We start from the raw sequence: 18,835 nt of genomic DNA, 5'->3' as shown, positions 1-18,835 counted from the left end.
AGCAAAATCTCCTCCCTTTATTTCACAGGTGACTTGAATTAAGCCATTTTCAGGGTTTGCACTATACATTAAATGCAGAAATAACTCAAAAGAGGCGCTTAAACCTATTTTATCTAAACTTCATCAGGGTTTGGCCTTACACTTAGGCAAAAGCTCAACAGGTGCAGCTTTTCTAGGGATGACTATGGTTCAGAAAGCTCCATCTGTTAGCATTTTATAACTCCAAACTCGGACTTCACAGGACTCTAGATTGACTACAACTCCCATCATTTCAGAGCTGCTAGGGGTTGATGAGTTTTGTAGCCCATGTTTGGGGGCGCCAACCTCCCTGGTTTTTGCCCAAAGGAGCCACTCTGGCAGGTTACTCTATGATTCTGGGACAGGCTCAAAGGAAGAGAACAGTTTGCATTTCCGGTAAATCCAGACTTTCTAGACAGTTCACCTCTATGGTTGACCAGCTTTCTGCGTGGGAAATCCCGACTGGAAGGACCATAGAGCGCACGTTTTCCTGTCTGTATTGGGAAGGGAGGAAAGAGGTCAATCCAGAACCGGAAGTGGCTGAAGAGCGACGATGTTGTTGCTCCTTGGGATGTCACATGAGTCAGCAAACAACGCTAGACACTTGCGTTGAAAAGAGTTCCGACCAATCGGAGCGCAGGGTGAGCGCGCCCAATGAGAGAGAGAGAGAGAGAGAGAGAGAGAGAGAAGTGAACTGACGCGAATACTGTGCTGTGATTGGATCTTTACTGACCAATCCGGAGGCACAGGTGGGCCGGTCTGCACTAGGCGGGGCTTGGGGCTTCAGTCGACACCTGCGCAGGAGAGGCAAGGTGGGTAATTCTGTGTGGGACTACCGCACCCATCATCCTCGGCGTGGGTTGTGGGCGATGGGCGTTGTAGTCTGGGAAGTGTCAGTGGGACAATCTGAAGATCCGGGAGGGGGGAGCTGGATGGATGGCTGGGGCTGGCAGTGGACATTACCTAGCCCTGATTTTTAATTTATTTTTTTTAAACATTGGATGCTGCCCTTCCAACCCCAAGTTTCCCCAGTGGGACAACCCAAGGGGCCTTTGGAAAAGGAGGGAGAGAAGAAAAAAGTCTGAAGAGCCCAGGTGAGGCGGCTGCCGGGTTTGAGAGCCCCTCCGGGTCCTCTCCAGCTGGGGCCAGCCACAATTCCTATCATCCCCAGCCACCCCGGTGATGGGGGTAATGAGCGGAGTAGACCAGCACCTTTGGAGGCCAGATGCTGGGGCCTTAGGATAGCCTCCCAAGGCCTCGTTTCTGGCTGAACACGGTGCAAAGCAGCATCACGCCAAGGCTTCTTTGCTTGGCAGGATGGGCGAAGTGGAGATCTCACCCCGGGCATACGTCAAGATGTGCCTGCATGCGGCCCGCTACCCCCACGTGGCAGTGAACGGAGTCCTCCTGGCCCAGAGGCGCCGGCCAGCTGCTGGTCAACCAGAATGCCTCTACGTCACAGACTGTGTCCCCCTTTTCCACAGCAACCTGTCCCTCACCGTGATGCTGGAGGTGGCCCTGAACCAGGTATGCCCAGAAGCTGCGAAGCCGAGAGCTGGTTGAACCCCGAGGGATGGGACCTAACCGCCCCTAACACCCCCTTTGCCCTGCCCCCAGCTTCTTAAGCCAACCTTCCCCAATTACCTTTTTCCAGGTGTGTTGGAGTCCAGCTCCCATCATCCCCTACAAGGACACCCAGCGGCCCTGCTGCTTGAGCAATAATGAGAGCTGATCCAGCACATTTTGAAAGCAGCAGGAAAGAAGTCGCAGTATGAGCCCAGATCAGTCATTCCTGTAACCCTCCCAACATCCCTTCCCTTCCAGAAAATCATTGGAAGAGTAGTAAAAAAAATGTGGGATATTGAGTTGTTGAGGGACTTGGAACTATATGTTTTCCAGTTTTCCTTTCAGGGTGAAAGTAGCTTTAGTCATAAAAGCCACGGATTTCAGATGCCAACTGACATCAATAATAATATACAATGCTAAAGGGTCATGGTATGATTGATTTTTTTATAGTTAGCAAAGAGCAATAGTGAACAGAAAAAGTAAAGTCTAGGCTCATACATCAGGTTAAGCCAACATCAAAGAAGCCAGGTGTGCTTTATTCAAGACACCATGGCTTAACACAATGGGTAAACCTGGCCAATTATTTACAAGACCACAATCTTCTTATAAAATTGGTTTTGCAGTTTGTAGACTGTTAGGATGTTCCAGCCCTAACCCTGTACCTTCAGCATTTAGCAAAATTGCAGATTATTGCTACTTAATTCCTAGCAGACATCATCTCGAGTCTTTAACAGGTTGCCAACATCAGCATTCATATTCCTTTGCAGGTGGACATTTGGAGCTCAGAGTCTGATTTGCTCCTCGCTGGCTATTATCAGGCCAACTCTGGCATTGATGACAAAAGGTGAATTTGAGGAGGGGAGTTTGGTGAAGGGACAGATCTGTTTTCTCCCCAAAGTATCCCTTACTCCTTCCCTTCTTCCCTCCCTGCAGCCCTTCCACCCTGGCACAAAAGACCGCTGGGCGCATTGCTGAACTCTGTGACGAGGCGGTGCTGATCATGGTGAGGCCTGGGATCCTGGGCCCTGGGCGAACTGATCTTTGAGCATTGGAGAACTAGCTGTAATGGCTAAGGGATCTTCCTTCCCAACAGTGTTCCTTTAAGCTTCTGATAGGATTGGCCCACAGGGGTTTGGCAGTTGAAATTCCACTATGCTGGTTTTAAATTGGCGCATAGAACAACTCAGGCATCCTCTGTTTTGTGGGCGTAAATGCTTTGGGGGATATAATACCAGTACCAATACCAATACTTTAATGGCCAAGTATAAAACATACACAAGGAATTTATCTTCGGTGATAACAGCAAAATCAACGGTGCGTTTGGATAAGAGCAAAAAAAAGATCACATGGTATTCAGCAAAGCAATGGCACGAGGGAAAAAACTATTCTGATGTCTGGATGTTTTAACATAAGGAGCTCTATGGCACCGTCCTGAAGGAAGAAGTTGGAACAGATTGTACCCAGGATGAGAAGAGTCTGCAGATATCCTCTCTGCCCTCCTTTTGACCTTCACAGTATATAGTTCTTCTACAGAAGGCAGATGGATTGCAATGATCCTTTCTGCAGACTTAACTATTCGTTGGAGTCTGAGTCTGTCCTGTTTGGTTGCAGAACCAAACCAGACAGTTATAGAGGAGCAGATAACAGACTCAATGATTCCCCTATAAAACTGCACCAAGAGCTCCTGGGATAATTTAAACTTCCTAAGTTGCCGCAGGAAAAACATCCTTTGCTGTGCCTTTTTAATAATGGCTGTAATGTTATACGTCCATTTCAGGTCTTGGGAAAGTATAGAGCCCAGGAACCTGAAGGACTCTACCACTGATACTAGACTGTTAAGTATAGTAAGGGGAGGAATAGGAGAAGGATTCTTCCTAAAGTCCACAATCATCTCCATTCACCCCACCTCGCTATACAGAGATTAATTTTAGCAGCTGCAATAACCTCACACCTCCTTCCCATCTTTCTGTTAAAAAAAGAAGCTGCTTTTGTTGTTTTTACGTCTGATTTCCTCGTAGAAGTTCTCCAAATTCAAGTCGGGTATCACTGAATAAATTGGCTGAATAAAGAAATAAATTCCTTCTCGCCACTCCATAGCTGGACGCAATATTTTATGCTTACCCACCTCCATTGGGAGCCCCCCTAACATGCTGGTTTTGCCATGTGATTATTCTGGAGAAAAGAGAGGCCTTGACCTGCTTTTCTCTATCTGATTTCTTCCCCAGTTGGATAACCGCAAGTTTACGATACATCCTCAGCTTCCTCCAATAACTGTCTTGGAGCAGAAGGATTGTCAGTGGGTTCCTAAAGACAAGAACCTGTGAGTTACGGCTACCGATGGTTTATTCTGCACTTATTTACAAGCTGTCCTGCGGTAATATTTGCACACACGCACATGCGGCGTACCGCTTCCTTTAAGCAATGGGAATGCAAAGCGCAGAAAAGGAGGAAGAAATAATAAGGCTAAGAAATTAAAGGCATGAGATAAGGGGGGGAAAGAGGAAGGATAGCTAAGGCTAATTTATATCAACACCCTTCACTAGAAAGGCATACCATCTTTATTCCCACATCTCTGTGCACCGATTCACGGGCTGCCTTTTCTTATTTAAACTTGTCATCCCTCTTTCAGGATCTCATCAGTTCCATCCAGCTATAAGTTTCTGAGTTTTCCCTTGTTGTCAACCTTTTCCGGTAGTCCAGACTGAGAAACTAAAATCATGAACTACTTTTATTGTAAGGTTACAGTAACCGAATCTTGCAAGTACGAAAGCACTTCCGCCTTGCCTGCCTTTAGGTTCCAGAGAATTTGGGAGGGTCGATTCTGAGACACTTTCTCCCCTCCCATTCCTGCTCTGGACTCCAGGTTCTCTTCTCAGACCCGCTTCTTTTTGTATTTACAAATAGTCCTCAATCTACGGCCATTCGGTCAGCGACTGTTCCGAGTTACGACGGCGCTAAACAAATGATTATGACCGGTCCGACCGTCCCAGCACTCCTGCAGTCACGTGATCTCTATCTGGGTGCTTGGCAACCGGTTCGCACTTACGACCAGTTGCAGCGCCCCACAATCATGCGATTGCCATTTGCAACCTTCCCTGCTGGCTTCCCCAGAAAGTGAATGGGGAAGCTGGCACGGAAGGTTGCAAGTCGCTGGGGTAAGTCTCTGCCACCTGCACACGCTCCCCCAGCCTGTCTGCACTTTCACACCCTTGCACGCCTGCCTGACCCACAGTTAAGCAAATCACTGCAGTCATTAAGCAAGACATCACATGACTGCAACTTGCAATTTTACTTCTACGTTCTCCATTAACTCTGCTTGTCACAAACCAGTAGCAAAGCACATAAATGGCAATCACATGACCACGGGACCCTGTAACAGTCATAAATCCGAGGATTGGTCATTAAGTTACTTAATGGTCACTAAGCATGGCGGTTGGTAAGTGAGGCCTACTGGTAGTTATGTCGGACAAGTTCAGGAATGATGCCAAACTAAGCAGGCTTGTCTTTCCCATTTAAAAAAAAATGTTTTTTAGAGGTCCATGGCCCCCAGTTTATGAAGCCCTGCATTCGGTTAGAATGGGGCTTGATAGGTTTCCACTGGTTGTGTACTGTGAACCCATCCCCTACGGTGGGTAAAACAGAGTTTACAGATGAGTACAACGTGAGCTCAGCCAGTTGTGGTTTGCTTAATAAAAGAGGGTTAAATAAACCATGCCTTAGCCAAGGGGCAGACCTGGGACAAAGAGGAAGTCGTCCCTGCCCCATCGGCTGAATCCTGGCGCACTTCTGATCTTTTCAGGGTCATGTGGACCGACTGGGAATCCTCTCGACACATTTGCAAGTCTCTCCTGGAGGCCAAAGTTTATTCCCAATTGGTTGACTTTGACAGCCACCTGGATGACATCAGACAAGACTGGACCAATCAGCAACTGAATACGGAAATCGCCCAGTTGGTGTCCGTCGCCAATGGCAGCGCGTGAAGGAGAGCAGATTTGCCGTTGTCTTCCATGGCCCCCTCCAGCACTTGGTTCGTCAGGGACATCCAGAACGTTGGACGAGTCCAGATAGCAGCTAGGACCGTGTGACCGGAGCCCCGCCCCTTTTTATGGCATGGCCGCCATCTTGACTTTTTTGCCCTCCCCGTCCCCCAGGTAAATGCCTCTCCTCGTGAACAGAACGGATGGATTTGCAACTGGTCTCTTTATTTATTCCACCTTTGGAAAAGATTTACCCCAAATGTTCTTGTGTGAAAAAGAAAGGGGGGGGTTACCGCACCCCCGCCCGTTTTATCCAGCGGATAATTTCAGACGATCTCTACCATCCGTGCTGCTAGATTTTATATTTATCAAGCCTGCGTTTGTAAACGCTTCTAACCCCAAGGGAGAAGCGCTGCGGCATTTCTTAGCTTAAGACCTGAATTAAATGTTCCCCTCGACGTGTTTTTAAAGATCTGTTTATTTAAAGGGGATTGAGTTGATCGGGAAAGGAAGAGGGTACGGGATTTGTGGGGGGGGGGCGGTTTCCTTCGGTCCCGATCACCGGCTGATCCATTTAGTAGATCATCCCTTTGTTTTCATCCCGGGGTTTCTTGATCTTGTCAAAATTCTTCAGGACGCTGTCGTAGACCACAGCCTAGGAAGAGAGAGGAGAAGGGGGTTTAAGAGGGGGCCTGGGTAGGTCAGAAAGAAGAGAAAAACTCAAAGGGCTAAGGCAGTGTTTCTCAACCTTGGGAACTTGAAGAGGTGTGGACTTCAACTCCCAGAATTCCCCATGCTGGCTGAGGAATTCTGGGAGTTGAAGTCCACACCTCTTCAAGTTCCCAAGGTTGAGAAACCCTGGGCTAAGGAGTAAACTTCTTGAGGTATCTTCAAATGAAGCCCTTTCATGCACTTTTTGGCCCAAGGCTTCCTGCTGCGCAGAATTTCACTCCAAACCTAGCCTCTGCTGACCCACGGCTCGATCCTGGGACCCCCACGAATCCAGTGTTTCTCAAACTCGGCAACTTCGAAGAGCTGTGGACTTCAGCTCTGGAAGTCAGACAACTTTCATCCAGTCTCCAACCTTCCCAGTTTGGGGGAAGGCTGTCGAGAGGGTGGTTGGCACGCCGCTTCAGGGGGCCCTGACAAAGCAGATTATCTGGACCTTTTTTAGGCGGGGTTCAGGCCAGGGCACAGCGCCAAGACGGCATTGGTCACGCTTGCTGATGACCTTTGGAGGGCTCAGGACGGACGTGGCGCACCTCCCGTGGACTCCTTGGCAGTTCTCGATAACATCAACCATGGTATCCTGGACTGGCTCTTAGGGGTTGGGAGTGGGGGGCACCATTTCTCCTCCTTTTTCATGGCCGGTTCCAGTCGGTGCTGGTGGGCGAGAAGTCGAGCCCTAGGCCCCTGCAGTGCGGGATGGCTTGGCTCAGGTCTATCCCTCTCCTCTTTAACATCTCCATGAAACCGCTGGGTGAGGTCATCTGATGGAATGAGGTGTGGATGATACCCAGCTATACATCTGTACCCCTCGCCGGACATGTGACACAGTTGCGGTCCTGTCCAAGTGCCTGGAGGCTGTAGGGGTCTGGATGGGGTTGAACCGACTTCGGCTCAACCCTGGCAAGATGGAGCGGCTTTGGGTTTTTGGCCCCCCGGGGTCTGGTGACTTGTCATCTCTGCCTCCGGATGGGGTTGCACTCCCCTGGACCGGGCTGGTGCGCAATGTGGGGGTCCTCCTGGACTCACAACTCCTACTTGATGAGCCGGTGGCAGCCGTGGCTGGGGGGCCTTTGCACCGATCTGTCTTGTGCACCCTTTCCTGGACCGGGAGGCCTTGCGCAAGGTCACTCGTGGCTTAGTCACTTCCCAGCTGGATTACTGCAATGCGCTTTACATGGGGCTGCCCTTGAAGACCACTCGGCAGTTACAACTGGTCCAGAATGCAGCAGCACATGGAATATTGGGTGTTCCTAGGTTTGCCCATGTTACACCTCCGTTGTGCGAGCCACACTGGCTCCCAGCGTCCTTCCGGGTGCAATTAAAGGTGCTGGTCTTCACCTTTAAAGCCCTACATGGCACGGGATCCAGTTATCTGCAGGACCACCTCTCCCTAAGAATATCTGCCCATCCCACTAGATCAGATAGGGTAGGCATACTCCGGATCCTTCCCTGAAATCCTGCCACATGGGTTGCCTTTTCCATAGCTGCCCCTATTTTATGTTTTTATGGTTATGTTTTATAGTTACTGGTTTTACTGCTGTTGCGAGCCGCCCAGAGTTGTTTCAGATGGGCGGCCATGCAAATCTTTTAAATAAATGATTAAACAACAACTCCCAGAATTCCAGTGTGCTGGGGGATTCTGGGGGTTGAAGTCCACGCCTCCTAAAGTTGCGAGGTTGGGAAACGCGGCACTAATCCATCAACTCTTGACTCGAAGGCCGGGACTGCACACCCCACCCTGGACCAGGTCGGTTACAAATCCCGGTTGGGTTTTATCTGCCCAATTTGGTGGTTGAGCTTATTTGTATTGCGTGAATTCTGAACACGAGCAATCCAAGCGCTTGCTGGATGAACGGGTTGTAGGAACAGGGTATGGGTATCTTCTTTCGGGGGGGGAGATTTTTAGGAGATACAAAAGCACCTAGACTTCCCCAAAGTTAAATTGAAAATGGGGTAACCCCTGTGCAGAATTCTGCAGCAATCTGGGGTTTTTTGGCCATCATTCAGTTTCTTTCGGGGAAAAAAAAATGTCCGGGCGACACCATCAGGGTCTGCTGCGGGAACTCACGTAAATGTTTCTCAGTTCGTTGATCATGAATCGGATTTCCGCGTACTCCGCTTCATCAATCTCGTGCACCAGCTGGCGGTAGTCACCCTGCGAGTGACGGAAAAGTTTTTCAGAAGGAACCAACGGGACGTTTGGGCAAAACCCCGTTTTAGTTTTGCCCCGGACTGCAAAGGTTTCAGTGGGGTGAAACTTACCACATGGGGGCTCTTGGCAGCTTTGGCAACGGCTTCTCCCCGTTCAGAATAATACCTGGGAAACGCGTGAGACAGAGAATTAAAACTCGGGGTAGTTGAGCGCATAAAGGTTGTCGCTTTCATTGCAAGGGAAAGAGTCAAGTCAGTGGAGTTACAGGTTCCGGTGGGGGATTCTGGGCCCGTCGCTCCCTGTCAGCCCAACCTACCCTGCAGGGTTGTTGTGGGGAAAAAATTCAAGAGGGCACTCTCTAGGCCACCTTGAGCTCCAGAATGAAAGAGAGGCTATAAATCTAATAAATAATGAGGATTTGGCTGAGAACTTAACATGGGAACTAAAATGTTGGAAGCGTGGAATCCTCCCAAGGGCCAGCCAGGTTTGCAGATTTGGCATATCGTGGCCCCCAAAGCGAGAAATGAATTTGGCTGGCCCTGCCCCACTAATAAAACTCGTAACTTCTCTGGCGTCAGGACTGGGCAAGAAATGCCTGCACTGTTTTAGTGATTTTGTTTTCATCTGATGATTAGATTAAATTAAATTAAATTAAATTAAATTAAATTAAATTAAATTAAATTAAATTAAATTGATATCTAATTATCCATCTCTGCCTCTGGAGAATTAAGCGACGCTGTGAATGTCTAATCCCGGTGCCTGGAGGCTGTGAGCATCTGGAGCGTTCTGGGGCCTTCTGGTGCTAGAGTTATGCCATCTTTGGTGCTGAATGGGGTGGCACTGCCCCAGACAGACCCGTTGTGCAGTCTGGGGGTCCTCCTGGACTCACAACTCCTGCTCAAAGAGCAGGTGGCAGCCGTGGCCAGGAGGGCCTTTGCCCAGCTTCATGTTGTGTGCCAGCTGTGCCTGTTTCTGGATCAGGAGGCTCTGCTCACGTCACTCTTGCCCTGGTCACCTCCAGACTGGACTACTGCAATGCGTTCTACAAGGGGCTGCCCTTGAAGAGTATCCAGGAGCTTCAACCGGTGCAGAATGCAGCAGCGCGGGCAGTTATGGGTGCGCCTAGAGCGGTACACGTTACATCTCTCCGAGCTGCATTGGTTGCCGGTCTGCTTCCAGGTGCAATTCAAGGTGCCAGTTTTGACCTTTAAAGCCCTTCATGGCGGGGACTGAGTTTGTTGAGGGACCGCCTCTCCCCAGTTACACCTGCCTGTCCCATCAGGTCTGGCAGAGAAGGCATGCTGCGGGTCCCGTCTGCCAGGGAACTACATGTGGCGGGTCCAGGAGGCGGGCCTTCTCTGCCGTGATGCCCGCCGTGTGGAATCTTCTCCCCCCGGAAGTGAGGTTGGCCCCATCCCTCTTAACATTCTGCCAGTCCCTCAAGACCCGGCTAGGTCACCAGGCCTGGGGGTCCCAGGGGACCGGGGAGAGTTTGCCGTGGCTCGCTCACTGGGGGCAATGTCACCCTCTCCTGTTTTGTGTGCTTTTGAGTTATTTTTTAAATTGTGACTGTTATTATCCACGTTTTGTCTTTAATGAAGTGTTGCACGCTACTCAGAGTCACTTTTATGTGAGATGGGTGGCTATATGAATATGATAGATAGATAGATAGATAGATAGATAGATAGATAGATAGATAGATAGATAGATAGATAGATAGATAGATAGGCAGGCAGGCAGGCAGGCAGGCAGGCAGGCAGGCAGGCAGGCAGGCAGGCAGGCAGGCAGGCAGGCAGACAGATGAAAGAAAGGGAAAGAAAGAAAGATGAAAGAGAAAGAGAAAGAGAAAGAGAAAGAGAAAGAGAAAGAGAAAGAGAAAGAGGGAGGGAGGGAGGGAGGAAGGGAGGGAGGAAGGATCAATCTGGGTCTCAAACTGCCCAACTGGGGTTAAATGAGGAATACTGATTCGGCCTTCCATTCAAGGATTAACAATACCCCATATTCTAGATTTTTCTGTGTGTGTGGCATCCTCCCCTCTTCTCTTGCACACAAGTGCACCCACGCCCGTTTCAATTTAAGACGTGCAAGCAGCACCCTCAATACTCAGGTGATCTTAAGCGGCTCCTTAAGCGGCTCTTAAGTGGCTCTGGCCAGCCCTGTCCTAGTTAATCTTTATTTTCCTTCCTAGGCCCGCTGCTGGCTGGCTCCACGGCCTTTCCAACCTGCCCAGAAGAATACTGCTTTGCACTAGGAAAAACAAGAGTGAGACAAACACCTCTTCTGCAGATAGCAGCTTTGGTGTGCCGCCTCCCAGCAATTTATATTTAAAAAGTCTCCTGGAACAAAGTTGGGATGATCCCAGGGAGGCCCCAGAACAAATATGGCTGGGCTAAACAGACCAGTTTTTCTTTAAAAGAAAAAAAAACTGATACCACATCTGCAGAACCTTCCACCCTCCCCAAAATGAACTCGGCATTTTACGGCTGAGGACAGCAACTAGAATGCCCCTAACTTTCCTAACTGTGGCTTCCAGGCGTTGTGGGAGAAACCCAAGAGGAGGAGTTCTTCACATCCCTGCCAGGAAAAGCTTTAAAAAGTTTGCATTTCTGCGAGTTGCAAAGCTACAGACAGCTCCGAGCAGAGCGGGGCAGGGCCCGTCTTCTCTCGTGATCCTGATGCAAGAGAGGGCAAGACGCATCGCTCCACCGGTCCCTCTTGTAGGGCTAGATCAGATTGTTCCACAATCTGATCAATGTGGGACCTGCCCCGGTTATCATCTCTTGATCTCAGGGCAGGGAGTTTAGGCGAGCGGAACAAGATGGTTTCCTTTGGAGTGACTTGCAATTCAGCCTACCTGGGGAAAGGGAGAGAGGAAAGTCCAAGGAGGGTTGGACTTTAGGTATTAGAATAGCTCTCAATCAGCCCAACACCAGCAGAAGTCCTATTCTTTTAATTCAGGGGACAGCAGAATCCACAGGGAGATTTAGGGTGATTTTTAGCTTACTGACAAGGGTTCCGTTGTCTCCTCCTGCTGTGGTCTAGACTTACAGATTGCAACTCACACGAACCACGATGGCCACCGTGACTTTTAGGAACCCTAGTGGGGTGGTCAGAGGGTTCAGGTGAAGGCTGAAGGGGGCCAGGTTTCAATTGCCATCCAGCTACATTTGCTGGGTGAGTTTGGGCTCAGCCTATCGCTTCACGGGACTGTTGGAAAGAGGGGAGAAAGAACTCTCTACTCTTGCCTGAGGCTTGCTGGAAGACGTTGTGCAATGTAAGACAAAGAAAGGGAAGTGGAAATATTTACATTAAAAAAAAAACAGAAAATAAAAGCAAAAGAAGAAAAGCAATGAAGTGGTGCGAAAGAATTACAAGATCTACCTGCAGCTAACACAAACTCTGTCCTTAATTCTAAGTGCGTGCCTTTCACACACAAACACACGTACCAACAGCACATCTGTGTTGGAGGAGCAGTCAAAAAAGTCAAGATGGCATCCATGACCGTGCAGTCAAACTTTTTTGACCCCTCCCCTAGATGGCCCTGCTGGGTTGAACTTCCAATTTCAGGTAATCCACCCAAATTACCAAATTAAATTATGTAGAAGTCTGGAGATCTTTCTACCCCTGCTTTAAAACTCCCGACAGAAGAGGAGATCAAGTCAGCTATTCCAGCCACAGCATGTCTCTCTCTAACCCTGTAATTCACAAGGGCTTCATAAATGTCTCGCAGCAAACGTGGGTGGGAAAAGACAGAATCAGCAGCCATCTCTCTCTCTCCTATTCCATCACGTAAAAATCCAGGAGACGGTGAGTTCTAGTCCTGCCTTAAGCATGAAAGCTGGCTGGGCAACTTTGGGCCAGTCCCTCTCTCTCAGCCCAGCCCACCTCACAGGGTTGTTGTGGGGAAAACAGGAGGAGGCAGGAGTATGAGGTATGTTCGCCACCTTGAGTTATTTATAAAAATAAGAAAGGCGGGTTAAAAAAATAAAAATAAAAAGTAGATCACTCCCTGCGTCAAGCTCGTGGGCTGATTATTACTTGATATTCCTACTCTGATTTTTTCAATAAAGGCTGCACCCTTCCTTCAATTTCACTTGGCTGCTTCAAACCACCGGATGAGCCTGGCTATTGAATCAACCCATTTCCTGAGTTTGCTCCACCCGCCGAATCACAACCTACACGACATGAGGCCGGGAACAAACCAAAGCAAGCTTAAAACGAACCAGGCTTCGTAAACTAACATCATGAAGGATTGAACACAGCTGTCTGTGCTGTGAGTGTTTCTCTCTCTCGAACAATAGACGAAAATATACAAAAGTTGCCCGCTCCTTGAATCCGCATTCAGACTTACTTGGAGATGTGTGTCTGAAATCCTTCCAGCTTCGTCCGAGCTGAAGTCAACAACTCATATACTTTTTCCTAGAACAGAGAAAGGGGGGGGGGGGAGAATCCAGCTGTAGCGATAATATAATCCAGTGTTTCTCAACCTCAGCAACTTTAAGATGGGTGGACTTCAACTCCCAGAATTCCCCAGCCAGCATGGCTGGCTGGGGAATTCTGGGAGTTGAAGTCCACCCATCTTAAAGTTGCTGAGGTTGAGAAACACTGATGTAATGGGAGGTAAAAATAAAATTGCCCCAGGACACATGGTTGAAGAGAGTTTCTGAAAATCTGAGGGCCAGCTTAAAACAGACCGATACACCTGGTGTATGTGCAAGGAAAAGAGAACTCGTGGGCACGTGGCAGTGGAAACTCACCTGCACCGCAACCCCAAAATTATTCCCGTCTTCGATCCGTGGCACCAGGAGCTGTAGCCAGAGAGAAACCTGCGGGAAGGAACAAGATCCCCAGCTGAGCATCTCTCATGCTCAAACATGCATTTGCACCGCGTGCAAATCAATCCGCAGCGTTTCCTTGCAGTTTCTCACCACGTTCAGTTTCTCCTTTGCCCCCTGGATCTCGGGCTTCACTCGGTTCAGCAAAGCGGTGATCTTGTCGTTGTGGCAAACGGGTCCACACGGTGGGGCTGGGGAAGGAGGAGAGCAGTTGGAGAAACCAGCATTGGGGGCTCAGCAAAGGCCGCTGAGAACAACAAGCCTGGCTTGGCGGCCGCTGAAGAAGAGGCATTCCGGAAGAGAGAATGCTGCTTCCCAGATGGACGTGTAAGAAGCATTCCCTTATGGGAAAGGAAAATAATGCCTCTTTTAAGGAGAGGTCCTGCTGCTATGAACTGGTAAAGCACACCCTGGGCAGACTTTTCAAATCGGTTGCAGATTATCGGCGACCCCCCCCCATCTATCGCTAGCAATGATTTCTGAATGTCTTTTATTATGCTGTTTGTCTAAAAATAGGTGATTAAAAAAAAATGAAGGAATAACATTATTTCATGGTGTCTTTTGACCAGCACAGAAGCATCTTGCAGGAGCACCAGCTTTTTGACCTGGGCAAGGAATGGCCTAATCTATCTATCTATCTATCTATCTATCTATCTATCTATCTATCTATCTATCTATCTATCTATGTGTGTGCGTGCACGCGCATGCTATCAGGTCTGGGGGGCCCAAGGGACTGGGAAGACTTTGCAATGGCTCTCTTACGGTGGTTAATATCATCCCCCCCCGGTTTTGTCTGCTTTTTATAGTTACTTTTTAATTGTGATGGCTTTTATGTATTTATTGTTTTTTTATGAAGTGTCGTATGCCACCCAGAGTCCCTTTTGGGCGGCTATATCAATAAAATTGACGGACGGACGGACGGATGGATGGATGGATGGATAAATTCCCATGGAGTTCAACCCCAGACTGCCAGTGCGAATGCAGAAGATTCCAACCGATGCTGAGACAGAAACTAAACCTGCTCAAACGGGCACCCAGCAAAAAGGTGAGACGCTCAATCAGAACTAGAAAAAAAGCAGAGATTCAGCCCAGTAAATTTGCACAGGCAGATCTTGTTCGTCAAGCGGGTGCTTTAAGCAATCGTGCAAGGCTGAGTTTCTCTTCCCACCCTACCCCAAAGGCCTCCTAGGGCCTCCAACACACAGTCCTCACCCACTCCTTTGCAGCTTAGCTATTCAGCGGAGTGGCTGGTCCGGTTAGCGCCTTTCTTGAGCCAGAGGGGTGAAAAAGTCCCCCAGCTGGAATTTTCAAAGGCAGAATCTGTGCCGAATCTCAGCTTTGCAGCCGGACCGGAAAATATCGTCATCGTGGGAGGGGAATGGCTTCCACGTCCCCTTCCTTGGAAAAGTGTTCCAAGGAGGTTTCAGAAGGAGCATCTTCTGGCACAAACAGCCTGGCTTTTCACAGGATTTTATTAGACGCTCACATGATGCCAGCTGGGGAATTCTTGGAGGGGAAGTCCGCACATCTTAAAGTTGCCAAGTTTGAAAAACACTGCTCTAGAGGGCCTGCCCCTTTTTAATATGCAACACACATGAAAAAGGGACAGAGCTTCAGTCATGACCCCCATCTTGACTTTTTCGACCTCCCCCTCCCCCAAAGACCCCTCATTAGGTGGCCAAGCAAGGCGTGATCCAGGAACGCCGTAGCTATTTGACTCAAAGCAGCCCCTTTCGGCATTCCCAAAGAGTCCTCCCCTCCCTTCCTTTGTACCTTTGTCCTCATCCTCCTTCTTAGAGCTCTTCTCTTCTTTTTTCACCTCCTTCTCTTCTTTCTGCCCCAAAGAAGAGCCCGAATTAAGCAAGGACACCACGGAAAGACAGACAAAATTCCAGACTACCCAAGAGACGCAATGTTTGGCTAACGGAAAAACGAAACATCTCGACCGCAAAGCTAGGGAAATCAGCCTTGAGAAGCCCTAAGAAATCAGCCTGAAACTACAGATGCCATGTCCGTGGCACACGATGACCTCACAGGACACGTGGACGTCATTGTGGCCTGTAGCAGACCCCTGTGAAATGGCCATCTTCCTCATCTTTTATTCTGGCTCTCCAAAATATTCCCAGCCCCCCTCCCCTGAGAGGCCTCAAAGCATAAAACCCAAGTGACAGCGATCCACAGGAGGGTAGCTACTCGACTTTAGTGCCCGCGCGCCCGTGGGTGGCAGAGAAACCCCGTGCAAATTAATTACAGCCCCGCCAGAGCTTTGAGATTAAAACGCTTCTGTCATGCTGAAATGAAGCAACTGGGAAAAATAGGGGCGAGGAAGACTTATTACACCCCCCGGCCCTCGACGTTTCCCAACGGGGCAGGGTGGATGAAAAACAAAGCGTTACTTAACCGCCAGGATGTGCCAAGAAAATCTCTTTATCCCTCCAGGCGAGGGGAAGGTAGACATTAAACCAGGGTGGAATAATAGCAGGATCGACTTCTTTTCTTCAACTAGGACAAAGCCAGTTGTGGAAAGAAGTCGGGGAGCAACCTTGGCTGTGATTCTGGGGCGGGGGGAGGAAATAGCATTGACCAGCCCTCCTCACAAGGATCCAGGGAAGGTATCTCAGACAATTGGCCGCTCACCGGAGGAGGCAAAGGGAAAAGACCGACTTTTAGAGTCAACTGGACTTTCCCCAGCGCGAATGCGTCCTCCAGGCCAGGAGGAAGACAGTGTAAAATCCAGTCGCTGTTGTGCAAAGCATTCGCGTTCAGGAACCTCCTGTGCAAACTCGCAGGCTTCCTGCGCAGGAATTTCGAAACGCGTAAAGGACTTTTGCCAACTTTCCGGCAAAAAAACAAAAACAGACCACGGATTACGGAGAACTAACCGCCCCCCTGGTTTGCACGCCCATCCCCTGGAGAGGAGAGAGGGGGATTGTCCAAAGAGCAGCCATGTTCTTATTACCCAAATACGTGCTCCCTAAACTTGAAGCTCACTCCCCCCAGCCCGATTTTGAGCCTTGCTCACTTCCCGCTGTTTGCGACGCTCCTCATCCTTCTTGGGATCCGGCACGGGGATGTCTAATTCCGCACGGAGTGAAATTAGGTCTGTAACGTTCAGCTCGGGAGCCTTGGAGGAAAAAGAAAGAGCCATTGCAGACATTCCTGCTTGGCACCCACGTCCCCTACCCTGGGCTAATCCCCTAGTTTGGGTGCAAATGTGATTCGAAATCACAGCCCGCTTTGTTTTCATGCCAAGGCTCTGGTCCTCATGGGAGTAATCTTTCAGGGGGAACCATAATGGGGGGTAGGGAGACTCGGTCCCCAGAAAGTGACGTGTAATAATTCTCTATCCCCAACAGATGTTAGAATTTAACCTTGAAATTTTGAGATTATTACCCGGTTCATCGTCCAGAGACAACAACTGCTGTTTAATCCATCGACTGTCTATCTAAGGTGGGCCAACCCCAACCCATTGGGCAAAGCTCATCAGCTTGTTTGGCAACTGCATCGGAGATATTCTAAAATGGCAGCTAATTTTAAATTCAGGATTACCCTTATGGGCTTCTTTTTTGTCTACAGTATCTAAGTCCAGCCTTGGAAAATTTGATTTAGAGATCTACCCACTGCTATTCCAGCCCAGACCCCAAATGCATGAAAGACCTAATGAAAGTATGTAGATTTTGAGGTTTTCTTCCTTACAGACAACTGCCTATGAGAACGTATCCCCAGCTCTTTGATCGCTGATCGTTCACGGTTCTTTTTATCTTTAGTTTTCATTTCCACATCCGCCCGAAGGCAGCCTTACCTTCAGAAAATTACTGAGCTCCACAACTTTTTCAGGGAATCTTCTGGCGACGAGATCTTCAGCCTTGGGAGAGGAAGAAGGCAAATATTTGAGTCTGGGTGAACTTAATTAGCCAATGAATATGGGAAAGAGAAGAACGGGGGCTCATTTTCAGGACCATCGACTGTCTTTACGTTTACAATTAAAATGTTCTGCGGTTATGTGATAAAAAGTATGGCATTCGTGACCCACGCCTGCTGCAATCTTTAAATATTATTATTAGTATTATTATTACTATTACTATTAACCCTTGGGTGGAACGGAACCTCCAATCTTTCTGATCTCCGGCCCGTCCATCTTAGATCTGTGGGCCGCGGGAAATGCCCTGTACGTTTGCTGGGGGCGTTAAAGGATGCAGCTGGGGGGGGGGGAACTGATTGACTGATTATGGGCCCTCAAGTCGGGGTCGACTCTTAGCACCGCAGAGAAAGATTTTCTCCGGGAGGCGGAAGGAATATCCTTTTGGAAAGCCCCCCGCCCGCCCGCCCGCCCGCCCTGCATCTCTCACCTGGACGCAAAGGCTCTCCTTGAAGGTGTTCACCTGCGGAAGGGAAGGAGAAACAGCGATGGGAAGACACCCAAAACTCCGGAGAAGGAGCCGCTGGGCGGAGGAGGGCCCTGGGCGCCCGGCCAGGCGCAGTGTCACCCGATCCCCCGTGCACCTGTTTGCGTCTCGCTCCAGCTGCCCCTTTGACAGGGCAGGAGACGGGTGCCAGGAGAGCCCCTCCCCCTCCCTCGCCCCCCCACGATCCCAGGACCCAGCTCCAGTTCCTCCCCCCATTCCTCCCATCAAAGCCCCCTCCCCCTTCTCCATTTTAGCACAGCCGCTCCCTGGCGGGCCCCCTGGCCTTGGCTGCTTGGAGCAATCCAACAGGTGAAGCTTTTTCCAGACTCCCCCTCCCCCAACCCCCCCCAAAAGTCCAGTCCTGAGCGGAGCCCGGGGCATGCGATGGAAGCCCCTGGAGCTTCCCCGCCTGGACTCGCTCAGCCGCCCTCCAGGCGGATGCCCCACAGGAGAAGCGAGCTCCCACGCGGTGGGGGGACGCACGACCCCCCCCCGCTTACCTGCGCCGCGCACTCGGGAGGAACCTCCAGGGCGGCCATCGGGGGGCGGCGGCGGGGGCGGCGGTGGGCTCCTGCCCGGCCGGGGGGCTGCGCCGAGTCGGGGGCGGCGAAGGCGGCGGCGGCGGCAGCGCCAGACCCGGGAGGCGGCTGGCGGCGGCGCGGCTCGAAGCGAAAACGAAAGAGCGGCAGGAAGAGAGAAAGAGAAACCCGGGCAGGGCTTCCCGGCGCAGGGAGGCGGGGTCGGAGGCGGCGGAGACGGCCCCCGGACGGGGATCGGCAGGCCGCCACCCAACAGGTGCGGCCGCGGCGGAGCCGCTGCGGAAAGGCGAGGGCTGGGCGGCTCTCCCGGCGCGCATCTCTGCCTCGCGCGGAAGCGGGGCGAGGCGGCCCCGGCGCACAACCGCCCTGCGAGGTGGGCCGGGCGCGCCCTCGGCCCCTGTCCTCCCATGGCTCGGCCGCCCGGGTCTGCGGACGGCGTCGGCGGGGCTCCGGCGAGGACCGCGGCGCCCGCGGAGCAGCCCTGGGGCGCCGCGGGCGCCTCCCTGCCCGCACCCGCTGCGGGACGGGCGCGCGCACTTCGCTCGCGCGGCGATTTATTTCGCTGCGAGGGATCCCGGCGGTGGGCTCTGCGCTCGGCCAAGGAGCCGGCGCG

The 18,835-nt window shown here is 50.7% G+C and overlaps 2 protein-coding genes across 4 annotated transcripts; one reads left to right on the top strand and one right to left on the bottom strand.

Moving 5' to 3' along the window:
• Positions 1-550: 550 nt before the first annotated feature.
• EMC9 (ER membrane protein complex subunit 9) lies at positions 551-6,025 on the top strand. Of its 3 annotated transcripts, XM_088142247.1 has the most exons (7): positions 553-830; positions 1,042-1,112; positions 1,335-1,545; positions 2,352-2,428; positions 2,518-2,587; positions 3,810-3,904; positions 5,384-6,025. In XM_088142247.1, exons 3-7 carry the CDS (start codon positions 1,336-1,338, stop codon positions 5,562-5,564), a joined length of 633 nt encoding a protein of 210 aa, XP_087998373.1. In that variant the 5' UTR covers positions 553-830; positions 1,042-1,112; position 1,335; the 3' UTR covers positions 5,565-6,025. The 3 variants fall into 3 exon arrangements, with proteins under 3 accessions (XP_007436329.1, XP_087998373.1, XP_087998372.1); XM_007436267.4 differs by lacking the exon at positions 1,042-1,112 and having other exon boundaries at positions 551-830; XM_088142246.1 differs by lacking the exon at positions 553-830 and having other exon boundaries at positions 857-1,112.
• Positions 6,021-18,432, bottom strand: PSME1 (proteasome activator subunit 1). The gene is made up of 11 exons (XM_088142245.1): positions 18,184-18,432; positions 17,627-17,659; positions 17,080-17,142; positions 16,300-16,401; positions 15,051-15,111; positions 13,371-13,468; positions 13,200-13,268; positions 12,794-12,861; positions 8,553-8,607; positions 8,359-8,445; positions 6,021-6,216 (listed from the first exon to the last, which is right to left on the bottom strand). Exons 1-11 carry the CDS (start codon positions 18,220-18,222, stop codon positions 6,136-6,138), a joined length of 756 nt encoding a protein of 251 aa, XP_087998371.1. The 5' UTR covers positions 18,223-18,432; the 3' UTR covers positions 6,021-6,135.
• Positions 18,433-18,835: the final 403 nt, after the last annotated feature.

The sequence above is a fragment of the Python bivittatus genome, unplaced genomic scaffold (assembly GCF_059951505.1).
Source record: "Python bivittatus isolate LINGU-HERP-01145 unplaced genomic scaffold, Pbiv_v1 ctg000370_np1212, whole genome shotgun sequence".
Classification (NCBI taxonomy): Eukaryota; Metazoa; Chordata; class Lepidosauria; order Squamata; family Pythonidae; genus Python; species Python bivittatus.
This window is presented reverse-complemented; position numbering and strand designations above follow the sequence as displayed.

Bases quoted from the DNA above. Each gene is read 5' to 3' on its own strand.
- EMC9 (XM_088142246.1), top strand. From the start codon at position 955: ATGGCTGGGGCTGGCAGTGGACATTACCTAGCCCTGATTTTTAATTTA. The intron at 2,588-3,809 runs GTGAGGCCTGGG...TTTCTTCCCCAG, and splicing joins ACGAGGCGGTGCTGATCATG to TTGGATAACCGCAAGTTTAC. The intron at 3,905-5,383 runs GTGAGTTACGGC...TGATCTTTTCAG, and splicing joins GTTCCTAAAGACAAGAACCT to GGTCATGTGGACCGACTGGG.
- PSME1 (XM_088142245.1), bottom strand. From the start codon at position 18,222: ATGGCCGCCCTGGAGGTTCCTCCCGAGTGCGCGGCGCAG. The intron at 17,660-18,183 runs GTAAGCGGGGGG...TCCCTTCCGCAG, and splicing joins CTCCCGAGTGCGCGGCGCAG to GTGAACACCTTCAAGGAGAG. The intron at 8,608-12,793 runs GTAAGTCTGAAT...CGCGTTTCCCAG, and splicing joins TTTCAGACACACATCTCCAA to GTATTATTCTGAACGGGGAG.